Source organism: Corylus avellana, chromosome 2, assembly GCF_965113065.1.
Source record: "Corylus avellana chromosome 2, dhCorAvel1.hap1.2, whole genome shotgun sequence".
NCBI lineage: Eukaryota > Viridiplantae > Streptophyta > Magnoliopsida > Fagales > Betulaceae > Corylus > Corylus avellana.
The window spans coordinates 16,755,721-16,771,903 of record NC_142491.1 but is presented as its reverse complement, the minus strand read 5'-3'; the positions used below and the strand labels follow the sequence as shown (position 1 = coordinate 16,771,903).

The 16,183-nt window shown below is 37.8% G+C and overlaps 1 protein-coding gene and 1 pseudogene across 4 annotated transcripts; one reads left to right on the top strand and one right to left on the bottom strand.

Annotated features, from left to right (window-relative positions):
- Positions 1–2,185: 2,185 nt before the first annotated feature.
- On the top strand, positions 2,186–4,738 carry LOC132170726 (polyol transporter 5 pseudogene; annotated as a pseudogene).
- Positions 4,739–5,373: 635 nt separating this feature from the next.
- On the bottom strand, positions 5,374–15,069 carry LOC132164642 (RNA polymerase Rpb7 N-terminal domain-containing protein). 4 transcript variants are annotated; one of them, XM_059575188.2, is made up of 8 exons: positions 14,316–15,065; positions 14,052–14,200; positions 13,858–13,953; positions 12,499–12,586; positions 7,561–7,645; positions 7,341–7,404; positions 7,155–7,244; positions 5,374–5,629 (listed from the first exon to the last, which is right to left on the bottom strand). In XM_059575188.2, the coding sequence occupies exons 2-8, from the start codon at positions 14,160–14,162 to the stop codon at positions 5,558–5,560; spliced, it is 606 nt and encodes a 201-aa protein (XP_059431171.1). In that variant the 5' UTR covers positions 14,163–14,200; positions 14,316–15,065; the 3' UTR covers positions 5,374–5,557. The 4 variants fall into 4 exon arrangements, with proteins under 4 accessions (XP_059431171.1, XP_059431183.1, XP_059431177.1 ...); XM_059575200.2 differs by having other exon boundaries at positions 14,052–14,181; XM_059575194.2 differs by having other exon boundaries at positions 14,052–14,171.
- Between the last annotated feature and the right edge of the window lie 1,114 nt (positions 15,070–16,183).

The window sequence follows — 16,183 nt, the reverse complement described above, 5'->3', positions numbered from 1 at the left end:
TATAGTCCAAATTAATAACCTTGTTGGACCAAACTGTTGGTAGTGAGGTTCTCTGTTAAAGAAATGGACAAGCCGATCGAGAATGGGAAGCAATCAAGCAACCAAGCATGTGATATGCACGACAGGGAGAGCATGCATAACAGGATTTTGTCTGGGAATCTTCTGATTCCTAAAAGGATCATTTACAAACTATTTACTCTGTGAAAGAAGTTCAGTTGGCATCAGTCATTTGAACGGTTTGGTTTAGCGGTTTCAAAATATGCAGTTTGAAAAAACAACGATCTTAAAACGCGGTCAATGAAAACATGATTTTTAAGAAATGAAGTAAACATTTGATAAAAGTCATGGTTTGATTGTTTTTAAAAATCCACTTTCTTACTTGCTATTTGAAAGAGTGAAAGCCCTTTTTTTCAAACGCACTCTCAAGCAATTTTGTTTAAATATGTACTTTAACCTAAAATATCGCTAGGCCAAAGAGACGAGCATTATATATTTAGACAAGAAGATACACAAAGGTAAACTCCAAAACTTTAGCTTAAATAAAGGCCTCTTTCAATGAAGAATACGATGAATAAGCCTACCATATACACGAAGTTTAATGTAGAGACTTCTGCGGTTTTCCTGTACACAAAACACTTATGGAAATATTAAAGTATTGATTAAATGATTAAATTTATTTCTTCATGTTGGTTTAAGCTTTTGAGATAAGTGGTGATTTAACATGGTATCAGAGTTATAAGGTAACAACAATTTTTGATCTAATTATTGATTAGCTACAGAAAATAATAGTTAGTATTTTCTATTTGACTAAATGTAATTACTCTACAAGCTTGAAGAACATTATATCAGTTAGTTGGGGGAAAAAGAAAAAGAAGGAAAAATCAGCAGAAATTAGCATGCTACAACCACCATCCTTAGTTCCTTAGAGCCCCATCCTCAGCCAGTTTTGCATGCTTTACAAGACAAGACAGCCCACAAGCTTAAGGTTTGTCGGCCTGTTTGGCACCAGCCCACCATGAAAGAGGGCCCAAACCATCATCATCAATTGATTCTTGAGAAATAGAGAACATAATTAGTATTGAGAGAAACTTTTAATAGGTAAGATGTAATATGTGGGATATTTTAATTAAGTGGGTGATGAATTGACAGAGTAAAGGTTGGAGTTCAAAACTCTTGGCTCTGATATTTTGTTGAGAGAATGACTATATATTGAATCATGCAGAATAAGTGATGCCCTACAAAGCATCAACCCGCGCAATAGGCCAATTGTAACTATCTTATTTGGGCATAACCATAGTAGCACCAATTCGCAGAGCGCCGCTCAGGAAGATCTTAGACGGTGAGAATCACAAGCGCTTCCTCAAGATCGACCAAGTCATAACTTAACACTCACCCCACCCGGGCAACAATGGGACTTAAGGTGGCTAACACTAATAGGTTAAGGGATTATCATTGCGGGAGTCGAACCCAGGCCCTAATGCATGCCCAACCTCATAGGGATTTTCTTGAGACTATTGAACTACCACCATTGGTGTGAATGTATGAGATTATACTTCAGCTAGTAACTATTCAATAAAAGTAGAAGTAGATTTATGAGTTTATTGTTGCATTATGCAATCTAAATGACTTCCAAATGATCTCCACACACACATATATATATATAGCGGTGAAATTATTGGCTAAAGACGATAAAGTAGAAAAAGAAAAATAGAAATGTAAACTAGTCAATCTAGTTTACTTACTAAACGAGGATGTCCAGTTAGATTATATTTACATTTGCTAATGTAATACATATTTCAATAAAATAAAATAAAATAAACTCTTGGTTGTAATATAATTCTTTAGATATATTTAACCATTTCTTTAATGTGACTTTGTTTAGATATGATAAAATATAAAAATAAATAAATAAATACATAAATAAACAAAAATTAACCATTTTTCCGCATTTAATTAAAAAAAAAAAAAAAAAAAACAGATATGATAATTAGTAAGCCGTGAAATATGGGCTTTTTGGACATTATGGTCAACGATGACGTAAGCAGCCAAGAAGGTGTCTATTTAAGCAGTACTCCCTGAAGACAACGAAGGACGACCAGTACTGCCGGTTAATTGCCGCTTGAATTTTTGTATCAAAATCACACAACAATCACCTTTCTCTTCTACAAATCCTCTCCAGCTAACCGGGATGTCTGACCGGGAAAATGAAACTAATGCCATTTCCGGCCAACCCCAGAAAACTAATGAGGATTTTGATCCTCCAAAGAAGACCAAAACCAACGTATATGCTCTTTCGTGTGCAATTTTGGCTTCTACCACTTCCGTTTTACTGGGTTATGGTTAGGAATCTTCAACTTTTTTTTTTTTTTTGATGAATTATAAGTTTCCGCCATTTTCGTGAATTTTGTAGCTTATTAATTTTCTCAACGTACGTACATGATGTTTCAGATATTGGAGTAATGAGTGGAGCAGTAATCTACATAAAGGAAGACCTCAAAATCAGCGACGTAGAGGTCGAAGTCCTCGCCGGAGTCCTCAACCTGTACTGCCTCATAGGCTCCTGCGCCGCCGGAAGAACCTCCGACTGGATAGGCCGCCGCTACACCATCGTGTTATCCCAAGCCATCTTCTTTGCCGGAGCTATCCTCATGGGCTTTGCCACCAACTACGCCTTCCTTATGGTCGGCCGCTTCGTTGCCGGCATCGGCGTCGGCTACGCCCTCATGATCGCTCCGGTCTACACCGCCGAGGTCTCTCCCGCCTCCTCTCGCGGCTTCCTTAGCTCATTCCCCGAGGTTCGTTTATAATCATCTCACAAATTCCTTTGTCGAGATTTTCACTTCTCTCTAAAAAAAAAAAATGGAAAAAGGAAAAATTGAGCTGACACTTAAAAAGAGTTTAGAGGAAACGTTAAAATATTGATTAAATAATTTAATTTACGTATATTTTTATCATAGAAGCCAGCGGTTCTTTATCGACTTTTTAATTGATTTACATTTCAATTAAATATTTTACGTGTTAAGCATTACCTATTATAGGAAAAAGAGCTTAAGCCCACACATAAGGTCCTCTTCTCTTATTTGAAAATAGTAATCAAAATGATGGTAACCTAGAGGAGTTGCCATTGTGGGGATTGTTGTATTTATAATGAGCTGTTGTATATTGTTTGTTGCAAAGATATATATATATATATACTCTATCTCTTCCTTATCCTTATCTATATTTTCACATTAAATCTAGGTGAGAAGATATGGTCTTCATATTTCCAAACCTTTTTTTTTTCTTCCAAATTTTCTTAAAACAACATATTTTCAAAGAGTATTAAGACATGAAACTACCCTAGCTCTTTTCACCAATCAAGAAAAGGACAAAAAAAGTTTTTTAACCGTTATCCTAAAACCCGATAGGAAGAGGTTCACTTAATCATTAGTTTAACACTCCCAGACTCAAACTTCCTTTTAATAGGTGAGGTCCAATATGTAAAATATTTAATTTAAATTGAGGTAAATTGACGGAATCAAGATTCGATCCTAAGACCTTTGGTTCTAATACCATATTAAATTATCAATTATCCAAAAGCTAGCTTAAGCTAATAAGAAGATGTTCACTTAATCATTACTTTAATAGTAAACTACTGGTTTTTGTTGTTATGCAGGTGTTCATCAATGTTGGGATATTGCTAGGGTACGTTTCGAACTACGCTTTCTCTAAGCTCCGTACAAACTTGGGTTGGCGGTTCATGTTGGGAGTAGGAGCCGTCCCCTCTATTATACTTGGCGTCGTCGTTTTGGTCATGCCCGAGTCGCCTCGCTGGCTGGTCATGCAAGGTCGACTCGGAGACGCAGAGAAAATCCTTGACAAAACCTCCGAGTCCAAAGAGGAAGCCCAGACAAGACTTGCCGACATCAAACTAGCAGCTGGTATTCCTCATAACTCCACTGATGACGTCATTCAAGCGCCTAAAAAAAACCGTGGTGAGGGCGTGTGGAAAGAGCTCTTCCTACATCCTACACCATCTGTTCGCCACGTGTTTATCGCGTCTATCTTTCTCTATTTCTTCCAAGAAGCGTCGGGTATAGACGCGGTTGTTTTGTACAGCCCCAGAATCTTTGAGAAGGCTGGGATCACAAATTCTGATATAAAGCTACTTTGCACGATAGCCGTTGGGTTCACCAAGACTTTGTTTATCTTGACGGCCACGCTTTTGCTGGATAGGATCGGACGGCGACCCTTGCTTCTAACTAGCGTGGGGGGCATGATCGTCTCCCTCATAATCCTCGGAGTCACCCTAACGATCATCGATCGTACGGATGAGAAGGTTATGTGGGCCGTTGCTTTGTCCATCGCCATGGTGTTATTGTTCGTGGCATTCTTCTCGATCGGGATGGGTCCCGTCACGTGGGTGTACACGTCAGAGATCTTCCCGTTGAAGCTACGCGCCCAGGGCGTGAGTATCGGAGTCGCGGTGCAGAGGGTCACAAGTGGGGTCATTTCCATGACTTTTATTTCACTCTACAAGGCCGTCACCATCGGCGGGGCCTTCTTTCTTTTCGCTGGAATTGCGTTGGTGACGTTGGTGTTTGCTTACTTTGTGCTACCAGAAACACAAGGTCGAGCCCTTGAGGATATGGAGGGGTTGTTCGGTAACTTAATGTGGAACTTTCCTGGTTACAAGAAACACGAGGAAGTGGATGGTGATGGTAAGGTTCTTATTCACTGTTCAGATCCTAAGCAATAAAAAAAATTGTCTTATTAAAAAAAAAAAGAGAGAGGCTCTCATCAACTTCATTGTACATAACTAAATCAAAAGCTCCCATCCCACACAAACATATTTGCTTCGAAGTTTGAGGGGTTTTTTTTTTTCCCACAACAATGATGTGGAAAGGTCAAGGTTCAATGGAATGGCCAATAATAGTGTAATTGTTTTTGGTTCTCTTTTTTATTTTGATAATCTATGAACCATGATTAGCTTGAGCAAGGAGTCCAAGTGTTGGGGAGATTCAATACTTGCATTAAAGCAGGGTAAATCTCTCATAACAATGATCGATTCTATAACCAATAACACCAAGAGAAAGAAGTTTGCAATGTCGAAATTTCATCAATAGTGATCTATCCAAAATCCACTAGTAACTTTCACGGCTACGTCAAGGAGTGTGCAGTTGAGAATTAAATTCGAATATGTATCTCAGACATGTAGAACAAAAATTCATTTATTTGCATCAAGTTTTTGAGGAGCTCATTCAAGACTTACTAAAACTATTACTTGACAGAAAATAAGAGCTCTGTTTTTGGCTTATAGTTTTTTTCAAACACTCCATATTTAATTCCACTCTCTTTCTCATTAAAAATAAAAAATAAAATAAAAATAAAAACTAAAGAGAAAACTAAGTTTCAATAAATTATTAAATGATAACTTGAATAGAATAGTTTCTATTTTCTACTTTATAACTACAAGAAATTACTCTACAAGCTTGAAGAACATTATTTCATCTATTTGCAAAAAAAAAAGGAAAGAAAGAAAAAAAAAATGCTTTTTAAGACAAGACAGCCCACCAGCCTAAGGTTCTTCGATCGGGTTTGCATCAACCCACCATGAAACAGGACCCAAGCCATCGTCAGCAATTGATCCCTGAGAAATAGAGAACATAATTAGAGAGATTCCTGGAAAGATGATGATTGCCATTTGCCAAAGTATGGAACACTGCTCATCAGCTTTGATGCACAAGATTGATCGGGTATCATCCATTTTCACATATAATGATCAATTTTTTTTTTTTTTTATTATTGTTACGAAATAACAATGCTAAAAATATGAAATTTAGTGTTTTGTTTGCACATAAAGGGCGTATCTTTTTTACTTTGTACGTAAGATATTATTTACCATTCAATAATACTCAAAGAAACTCTATCAATTCTATTTGACTCTGTCAATTCATACAGAATGTAAAACATTTGATGCAACCGGCAAAAATTTTATTTAGATTCTATTAATTAATTGATATTTTTTTTTTTCATATCGGAGAACGTCGACAAGGCAGGGCCATTTGGACCCACCCCTGTAGAGTAACCCTCAAACCCGTGCACCGCACCCTCGAAAGTTTATTTATATGGACTAGGGTAAATCGCAGGCTTTTACACCAGGGGATGTGGCCCCAAGAGAGAGTTTGTACCTAGCAAATCTCAAACTTGAGATCTATGGGGTGATACTCCCTAAGACCACATGCCTCAACGACTAGGCCAACCCCTTGGGGTTAATTAATTAATTAATTAATGGATATTTGTATTTAATTTTTAAGGTTCAATGGTGATTTTGTAATTCAATAAATAGATGTTGCCCTAAGTTATGTTAGGTAAGTCAATGAAGAGACGTTGCCCTAAATTATACTAGCCAAGTCAATAAATGGACGTTGTCCTAGGGTTTAATCATGAGTATGTCTAAGTGTGATTTGTACTCCGATGGAGGGAGACTTTTATGGCATAAAATTATGAGAAGTTGATTCTCTTCTTTCGCTCGGTTTAATCATTAGTCTCTCTAAGTGTGATTTGTACTCCAATGGAGGGAGACTTTTATGGAATAAAATTATGAGAAAAAGTAAAATCATGGACCTGCTATGGCAGAGCGGTCAGGTGGCAAAGTGGTGGCCATGGGAGTTTTTGGGTGGAGAGAGAGAGAGAGGTCTGTTTTATTGCACGGAGAAAAAGTAGACAGCGTGAGTTTTAGTTAAAAAAAAAAAAACCCTTAGTTTCAACTGGGCCATCCAAACTTTGCACAGCAGATATGCGGTAGTTTTCACTACCGCATAGAAGCCGGATGCTCCTTCTAGCTTCTTCTTTCTCTACTTTATCTCGCCTCTTAGCTTTCTTTCTCCTCACTTTGCCCTAATTTTACAGTGTATTTCTGTGATTATTGTCTGTCCCGAATCAACATTTTTGCCTTTAAGGTTTGTAGATCTATTTGAAAATTGGATCAAAAAATAAAATTACTAAAGTGAATAAAAATGGATGATGCTTTATCAATTTTGATAGGCCGACAGACATAAACACACACACACATATCTCATGGTTGTTACAGCATTCTGAGAAAAGTATGAGATAAAGGAAGTTAGAACAAAGTGGGCACCCAGTCAAATTATGAAAAGAGGGGATGAACTTACAGTAATCCTCATCGGAGCAAATGGCTTAGCTTGTTCTGGCTGCTCAAGTGGAATTGATGGATAACTTATACTGCGAACTCGGAACAAGATCTGCCATTTTTAAAACCAAAAGTTTAGCAAAAGCTTGCACTTCAGATGGTTGAGCATTCCTTTAACATATCAAAAAAAAAGTATAACTATATGAACCTCATCAATCCCATCAACAATAAATGGATCTCCACCAAACTCCCATTCCCATGTGCCTTTGTCCCTGCAGTCCCCATAAATGCATGAAAGGTCATCATTAAGCATATTGATTTAAAAATGCACCATAAAATGAACAGAAAAAAAAAACTTGTACAGGATTTGGTGATGCATTGAACGGGGAAAAAAAAGAGAAAAATATGAAACCAAGAAAGGAGCTTACTTTTTATTTGGGTCAGGTTTGAAGGAGGAAGGAATTGGGAAAAGTTCGACCGGTATATAAATGTCATCGAAAAATCCAAGTGATACTGTCATTTACAGAGTCAATCAGTATGCCAGCACTATGTAAAATGTAATTATCTAAAAAGAAAAGATAGATCATTTTGACAAACTAGAATTCAGAGAGTGAATATCCTTGCCAAGAACTGCTAGTTGCTTCACAAATGAGAAAAAAAGTCTACATTGGTAGCACCAGATGATGTAAAAGACGAATGTAAATTAGAACCCCAATCCAAACAAAATAGAAATAGAGTATCCCGCTTTTATCACAATCTAGCAAAGGTGTAGATAATAAGGAGATCAATTACATAATTTGGGTGGAAGCTGAGTGTTCGCAGTCTGGTGATAGTAAAGGAGATAAGGATCAAAATGAAGGAAACATAGAAGTGAGCAAGTTGAGTTAGTTAAGGTGAGGCAAAGCAAAATGAATGCTGTGAATGAGATTGAGGAAGACAACCAACCCAGAAATGCAACTGGCTTCAGGTTTGAAATTAATCACTGATCAAGGAAATCAGTGGCTTATAACAACCTGGAGGTAGCGCACAATTTACCAAGCCAAGCTCAGGCATGTGAGGGTGTTCACCATGATTCACACCAATTTTTTGTCCCAAACCAGGAAGCAACTTTCAAATCAAACCTGACATCTAGTTCTTTTCACAAGGTTGGTCCCATTAATTTGAACAGGAAGCAGGAACTGTAAGAGAGGCTGTTTATGATATTCCTCCGGGAATATCTTCCATAGGACATATTGCTTGGGGGATTCTCTAGTTAGTGTAAGGGAAGGGTACGATTTGAAAATGAAACAAAGAGAAAACCCTAGGATTTGGGTGGCTGTTGCTGGGCTGTGAATAATAACCTGGGAATGGTATTTGGTCCTTGGTTATTTGGAAGTCATTTGATGGTTGAGCGATTTAGAGTTTGTACAGTATGGATTTGAAAGAAAGGAACCAAAGCAAAAACAGGTCTGATAATTTATAAAAATTGTTGGATGTTAAAAGAAAAAGAAAATATTCTCCAAGCCTCACATGTAGAAATCCAAAGCATCACTAGGCTGGTGGCTGGTTGTTTGTAAGCAAGATGCTTGTTAGCATCAGTAGTTCTAGCAGATTCCTGTTGGAGGGTGTTGTATTCTTTGTATTGTTAATAGAAACTTCATTCATCCCTCAAAAAAAAAAAAAAAAAAAAAAAAAAAAACTCACCCTAATAAGAGACTCCAAATAAAACTTAAAAGCCTAACCCTAAAAAGATTTGGACTTTATAGGCTTTCACCACTAGGCTCGAATTTTTTGATAAATAAATAACTAATAAAACCCCAAAAACATAATAAAAGCCAAAATAAGACCTACCTAATGCACTAAAACTTCATTCCATACCCACAAACAAATATGGAAATTAAAAAAATATTCCCGACTCCTAAAATTGAATAAAATTAGAACAATCAAACAAAACCAGCTTCTTGCCCCATGCATCAGTAGTTCCACCATTTGCTAAAACTTTTTAGTGCTAAGACCAGCCAACCAAAACAAGCAGTGGTTTCTTAACTAACAAATCAGAGAGTTCTCGAGCCATCTTAAAGATCTCCTGCCTTAATTCAGCAACCTGTATCTAATTAAATTAATTTGGGCTCATATGGTTGAGATCTAATATCTAAGTCTGGGAATCAACAACCAACTACTTTTTACATAAAGAACTTCTGAATGTCAATTAAATTACTCATCGATGTCTTCATCTTCTGTGAAAAGAGCAGGAGAGAATAGCCTTTTTGTGTTCCCGGCGCTATCAATCTTAAAGACTTCAGGCCGATTAGCCTTGTGGGAGGCATCTATAAAATCATAGCCAAGGTATTAGCAAATAGATTGAAGGTAGTTTTGGATAAGATTATATCTCAGTCGCAAAGTGCTTTTATTAAGGGTAGGCAAATTCTAGATCCTATCTTGATTTCTAATGAATGCCTTGATAGTTGGTTGAGATCAAGGGAGCCAGGGGTTATTTGCAAAATGGATCTAGAAAAAGCTTATGACCATGTGAATTGCGATTTCTTGTTTTATATGCTGAGGAGGTGTGGTTTTGGGGGGATTTGGTGCTCTTGGATAAAACATGGCATTTCTTCGATGCGATTCTCAATCCTAGTCAATGGTTCTCCTAATAGTTTTTTTTAGCAGTTCCAAGGGATTGAGACAAGGGGACCCCCTGTCTCCTCTGTTATTTGTTTTTGTGATGGAAGCCTTGAGCAGGATGATTTCGGCGGCGGTTAACGGGGGGTTGTTAGATGGTTTCAAGGTTGGTAACACTGTGGTTTCTCACCTTCTATTTGCTGATGATACCTTGATTTTTTGCAATGCTATGCCCACCCAAGTTTGCTATTTGCGGAGTCTATTTTTATTATTTGAAGCTGCTTCCAGTCTGAAGGTCAATTTGGCTAAGTAGGTGTTAATTCCAGTAGGAAATGCGGAGCAAGTGGGCATGTTAGTAGGCATTCTAGGGTGTGGGGTTGCCTCTCTGCCTATTAAGTACCTTGGTATGCCGTTGGGGGCTCCTTATAAGGCTAAGCATATTTGGGATGAAGTTATCAAAAAGATAGAACGTCGGTTGGCCGGTTGGAAAAGGTTGCATTTGTCAAAGGGTGGCAGGGTCATGCTTATCAAGAGCACTCTTGCTAACTTGCCTACTTATTATCTGTCTCTTTTCCCTATTCCGGTTAGCGTTGCCAAGCGTATTGAGAAGTTATAGCGTAATTTCTTATGGGGTGGGCTAGGCGAAGAGTTCAAATACTACCTGGTGAAGTGGTCGAAGGTGTGCACTCCAATTAAGGAAGGCGGGTTGGGTATTAGAAACTTAGTGGTCCTCAATCACGCACTGCTAGGAAAATGGTCGTGGCGTTATGGATCGGAAAGAGATGCTTGGTGGAGGGTTGTGGTGGATGCGAAGTTTGGAAGCTTATGGGGTGGGTGGTGCTCTATGGAGCTTGGAGGTACTTTTGGGGTAGGGTTATGGAAGAATATTAGGAAAGAATGGGACACTTTCCAAGACTTTACGCGTATTGAGGTGGGGGAAGGGACTAGGGTTCGATTCTGGTATGATGTGTGGTGTGGAGATACAGCTCTTAAGACAGCTTTCCCTAGTCTATTCAGTATTGTATGTGCGAAGAACGCTTCAGTTGCGGCTCATTTGGAGGTGAGGGGTAGCTTTAATCAGTGGAATGTTAGTTTTTCTAGAGGGGCTCATGATTGAGAGGTGGATGTATTTGCCTCTTTTTTCCAGGTGCTGCATTCTGCCCGAGTGAGACGAGGATGTGAAGATAGGTTGTGGTGGATCTCCTCCAAAAGAGGCCAGTTCAAGGTCAAACTTCTTTATGCTTCCTTGGCTTGTTCTGAAGGGAGGCAATTCCCTTGGAAGAGTGTGTGGCGTACACAAGCTCCATTGAGGGCAAGCAGCGGCTTTGGGAAAAATTCTGACCCTAGACAACCTAAGGAAGCGGCATGTGATTGTGACAAACAGGTGTTGGATGTGCAAGAGGGATGAGGAGACAGTGGATCACCTTCTTCATTGCGAGGTAGCCTATGCTTTGTGGTGCGCCTTTTTTGGTCGGTTTGGGTTGTCTTGGGTGATGCCGAGACGAGTTTCTGATTTGCTCGCCTGTTGATGGTCTTCGGGAAGGAGGGGGAGTGCTGCGGTTTGGAAGATGGTGCCTACTTCTTCTTTTTTGTGTCTATGGAATGAGAGAAATAATAGATGTTTTGAGGATTTGGAGGGTTCCTTGGAAGACTTATTATCCTATTGCTTTCATACTCTGTACCTTTGGACTGTGGCGTATGTCTTCCCGGTGTCGATTAGTTACGATGATTTTCTTATTCGTTTTTCCCTTTCTAGTTAGGTGATCCTATTGTATACTCCCGGTGTACTTTGAGGCGCCTTTATACTTTCAATAAAACTGGTTATTACTTATCAAAAAAAAAAAAAAAAAAAGAGAGAATGGCCTATAGTTTCACCCTCATAAATAAGAAATGAAGAAGGCTCCCATGAGATTAAAGTGAAAGAAGAGGACTTATGCAGCTGAACCAAAATAGCTAGAGAAAAATATAATAATGCAAATGATCGGGATCATCTTATCTTCGCCAACAGGACTACTCTTAAAAGTCATAGATGTTCATGCAATTGAGTATATATCCTCCTCATTGTTACCACTTATCATCTAATAATCGAGATCTAGGGGGTGGAAAAACTTTCCTTCAAAAATAGGATTCTCTTATGAACTAGGGTGCACACCTTAATAAGTGGACAAGTATTCTTAATAGGCCAAAAAATCTTGAGCCTGCTAGGAAGGCAAATTGATGAAGCCCCATATGAATAAAGTAAACTATCAACCAAGGCAAGGATTAGTCCTACTGCGACTAGTTACAACTGCCACCATTCCCATTGCCAGTTATAACTACCATGATACCCATGAAACAATCAGAAAGGAGCATTCAGCCGAGTATAATGCATCAAATGAGATACAAGGTTACTCATTGAAAATAGAGATTGCTCCCCAGCTATCCTCCTCAAATTCATACTTAAAAAGAAATGACTCCCAGATTAACCTATCGATCCCTTACCAATGATCCAAGACAAGGTGATTCAAATCATCATGTTAACTAGTAACCAAGCTACTTAACAAGAATAAATAGTAACCATGCCACGATGAAACCGCAAAATGCAATTTTAGCCCCACGCTCAGAAACAAGCCCAAAAGAGGAGCACATGCATACAAGTGGCACATCTGTGATGAATAAAGTAGTAATACTTGTAAACAGGAAAAGAAGGGTTACAAAAATAATAAAAAATTATATGCAGAAGCACTAGTCGCATTAGAGTTAAATAAGTAAAGATGTGCAAGACATACAGCGTAAACCCGTAGAATTAGATTCTTTAAGTTTTGCAGCAATAATCTCTCCCTCAAATGGACGAAACATAATCAGTCTGAACACCACCTGCAAAAATATGAAGAAAAAAAAAGGACAAAATTGTTTTCTGATTAGTAACTTCAAATGTAGGGATTCCGATTCTAAGTAAATAGATAAAAATTGTGGCTTATAAAATAATTGGACACCAAATCCACTTGTACATAATAAAAAAACCACCATAGCCACTGATACACTAGAGAGAGGGGAAAAAAAGGCGCTAAGGAAAACAAACAAGCTAATTCAAATTCTATCAGAAACACAAATGACTCGTTCAACTATAAAGTGAAATCTAAACATCCAATTAGCAAAAGCTTTGCACGAATCAAGAAAACTATATTTACCCTATCTAACAAAAGTGAAACCAAAATTACAATTCCAAACCAAAACTTATTCCAAAAATATATATAAACAAATCAGAACTACAAACAAATATTACCAAAACACTATTGTTCCTACTAAGACTATGAGAAACAATACAAGATATAGTCAAATCTAAAGTTTCATTCCATAAAGGACCATATCAAGAATCTTTTGCCTCAATCAGCAACCTACTAGAGATACTACTTTCCACATTTTTTTTTATAAGTAAATGCAATTTATTAAAGAGCGCAAAATGAGCAACCCAAGTACAAAGGAAATTTAAAAGAGAAAAACCTAGGTCGAATATATTGAATACACTACTACCTTCAACATTACCTCCTTAAAACTGATAAACTGATTTCCATAACGATATTGAATACACTACAAACCAAATATATGGGTCTTGCACATACAGCTCACATGCCCTACCCATTACCCACCCCTCTTCGTGCATATGTGTGGCCATGGAATCAGAGCAATTGAAATTGGCTTTACAATATTTGTTAAAATTCTTGTCAAAATCTAATCAAAGTCATATACGAGAATGCCAAACAATAAATGAGAAGGCGGTACAAAAATGCTAATTGACCTTGCAGAGTGATTTCCTAGGGAACATATTGGAAAAAAAAAAAAAAAAAAAAAAAAAAAACAACCACAATCACAATGCTAATTGCAAATTAAAATATATAAATGCAAACAAAAGTAAGTTTCAAACTGAGTTTAGACAAGGTATAAACTATCCCAAACTAGTTCAAAACCAATTGAAAATCGATTTTTTTTTTTTTTTTTCAGGTGCAGTTTAGACCAGAACTAAACCAGTGATTTCCCAAAACCCTCCCTAAGAGTCCCATTTACGAGAATCGAGCCTAAGATTCATGGGAATCGAATAAAGATTTGAGCTTCAAAGTATAAGAAGGTATAGTATTCATCAAGCATACCGTATAGGTCGGAGCGCCATCACTGGGAAAGATAAAGCCACCTTTAATGGAGCGGATATCATAGACGGAGACACAAAGACCCAATTTTGCAATAACCTTCAACACAACAATAATAGAGCCTTTCAGATGATGTCAACAATGGTTGATTGATCACAGTAAAAAGAAGAGTGTATTGAGAAAACCATAGAGCAAACCTTGTCTAGGAAAAGTTTTTCAAGCTCTCCTTTGACAACTTCCTCGCAGGGAAGGCTAAGGAGACTTGGTGGCACGCGAAAGGTGTGCTCCAATCGGCTAAGGTAGAACATCTGGGCCTCCTTCAAAAACCTTTTTTTTATAATCCAAACTGAAACCAATGAAGAAGTACTATATAGCATCTCTCATGTTATATACAAAAAGAATAAAACTTTAAGCAAAACCCACGTTGTTTCTTTGTTACATGTGAATAGTGAGAGGCTTACTTGAGATTTCGTGGCCGGAAAACGGTGATCACGGGCGGCGCAGAGAGGAAGGACTGTGTTTGAGGGATTCGGCGCAGATTAGAATCCAGAAAGCCACGTCACCGTTTTAAATGGATTGGGGGCTGATCCAGGTCAGACTGGATCCGGCTTCTGTGCAGATGCTGTTAAAATAGAGGGCTCAGATTTAATCAGGCCCCTTTTAATTAAACGTAGTCGTTTTCTTTTCCGAAGCTAACGTTTCTTATGGTTTTTTTTTTTTTTTTTTCTTTAACGCCGTTTAAGGTGGAAGGGAGCTGCACTCGTGTTCCTTCCATGGCTGTGGCTCCAACTTGAGTCGACGAAGCTGAAGAAAGTAAGGTGCAAAGCTTGAAAGGAGTATCTGGCTTCAATTCCTCTGACCCAAAAAAAGCAAATCATATTCTTTCTAAACTTCCAGAGCCGCTACTTCCCTCCATGGCTTCATCAAGCAACCCAAAACAGCTTGGAATTTTATTCGTACCTGGGTTTGCTCTTAGACGGCCGAATCGTCGCCATCAACCACCAACACCGCCAGGTCCACCACGCCGCCGCCGGCTGAGCCTTCTCCGCCAAGTCCTTTTGCAACGAAATCTTGGTCCTGTCCTCCATTGATCACCCAAATTTCGTGAAGCTCCACAGCTATTGCAGTGATCCGAGAGGGCTTCTTCTGGTTTTCGATGATGGTCATGACGGTTGGTGGTTTGAAGGGGTTGAAAACCAAATCCATTTTAGCTTCTTTTTTTTTCTCTTCAGATCCATTTTTGCTTCTTCTTTTTTTTTTTTCTCTTTCAGATCCATTTTAGCTTGAAAGGAAAAGAAGTGCATCCCCTTCCTCAAACGGCGTTAAAAAAAAAAAAAAAAAACCCATAAGAAACGTTAGCTTCAAAAAAGAAAACGACTACGTTTAATTAAAAGTGGCTTGATTAAATTTGAGCCCTCTATTTTTTAACAGCATCGATCTGTGCTAAAAACTACAGCACAGAAGCCTGATCGGTCAGACTAGTTAGTGATGAAACTTTCTTACTTGAGAGTGAATGATATAGTATATGACATTGCTCTTTTTGAAAATCGTTGTGCAAAGTATATACGGTGTTATTTATTTATTTATTTTGTTAACAACACATGTTTTCACCCAGAATTTTGAAGAAGTTGGCAAATTTTAACCTTTAAACCCTTTTCATATCAATATAGCACGATTGTGGTGTTAAATACATACTCTTACTTGATTATATTAATGTTTGTAAACTATTAATTACTTGAATACACCCCAACCGCCCCCGGGCAAAAATGGAAGAGAAATGTTAGATAGAAGATTCATCCAACAAGGTTCACGTGATTCTTCTAATTAATCCTTGTTAAATAAATAAATAATTCAATAGAATGCTACATCAATATTGTTGGACAACTGTAATATCTAGCATTAATTTTTTTTTAAAAAAAAAATGTATTTTACCCAATAGTGATATTTACTTAGTTATGACTTCTTTTCTAGAGTTTATACTAGTTCAGTTAAACCATGACTTGCCAGAAATTCAACTGGTGCAAACAAATATATATATTTTTCAGAAGAAATTGAAATGTCATGCCTTCTAGGGATGAAGATCGGTGATTCATTTAAAATGAACGGCCCAAATTAAAGTTGTCACACAATTGAAATATCCTATAACCCAATCTCAACCAAACAAATCCTGGATTAAAGCGTCGAAAGCATAATGTACATCGCTATCTATTCAACTCCTCCAATACCTCAATCATTCCAAATGTGAACAACGGTTAAAAAATCAAAATAAAAACACTCAGTTCAATATCTTTACAAACCAAAAATTGAACTAAATTATGTTATCAGAGGA

Bases quoted from the DNA above. Each gene is read 5' to 3' on its own strand.
- LOC132164642 (XM_059575188.2), bottom strand. From the start codon at position 14,162: ATGTTCTACCTTAGCCGATTGGAGCACACCTTTCGCGTGCCACCAAGT. The intron at 13,954-14,051 runs GTTTGCTCTATG...GTTGTGTTGAAG, and splicing joins AAAAACTTTTCCTAGACAAG to GTTATTGCAAAATTGGGTCT. The intron at 7,245-7,340 runs GTTCATATAGTT...TAAAAATGGCAG, and splicing joins TTGTTGATGGGATTGATGAG to ATCTTGTTCCGAGTTCGCAG.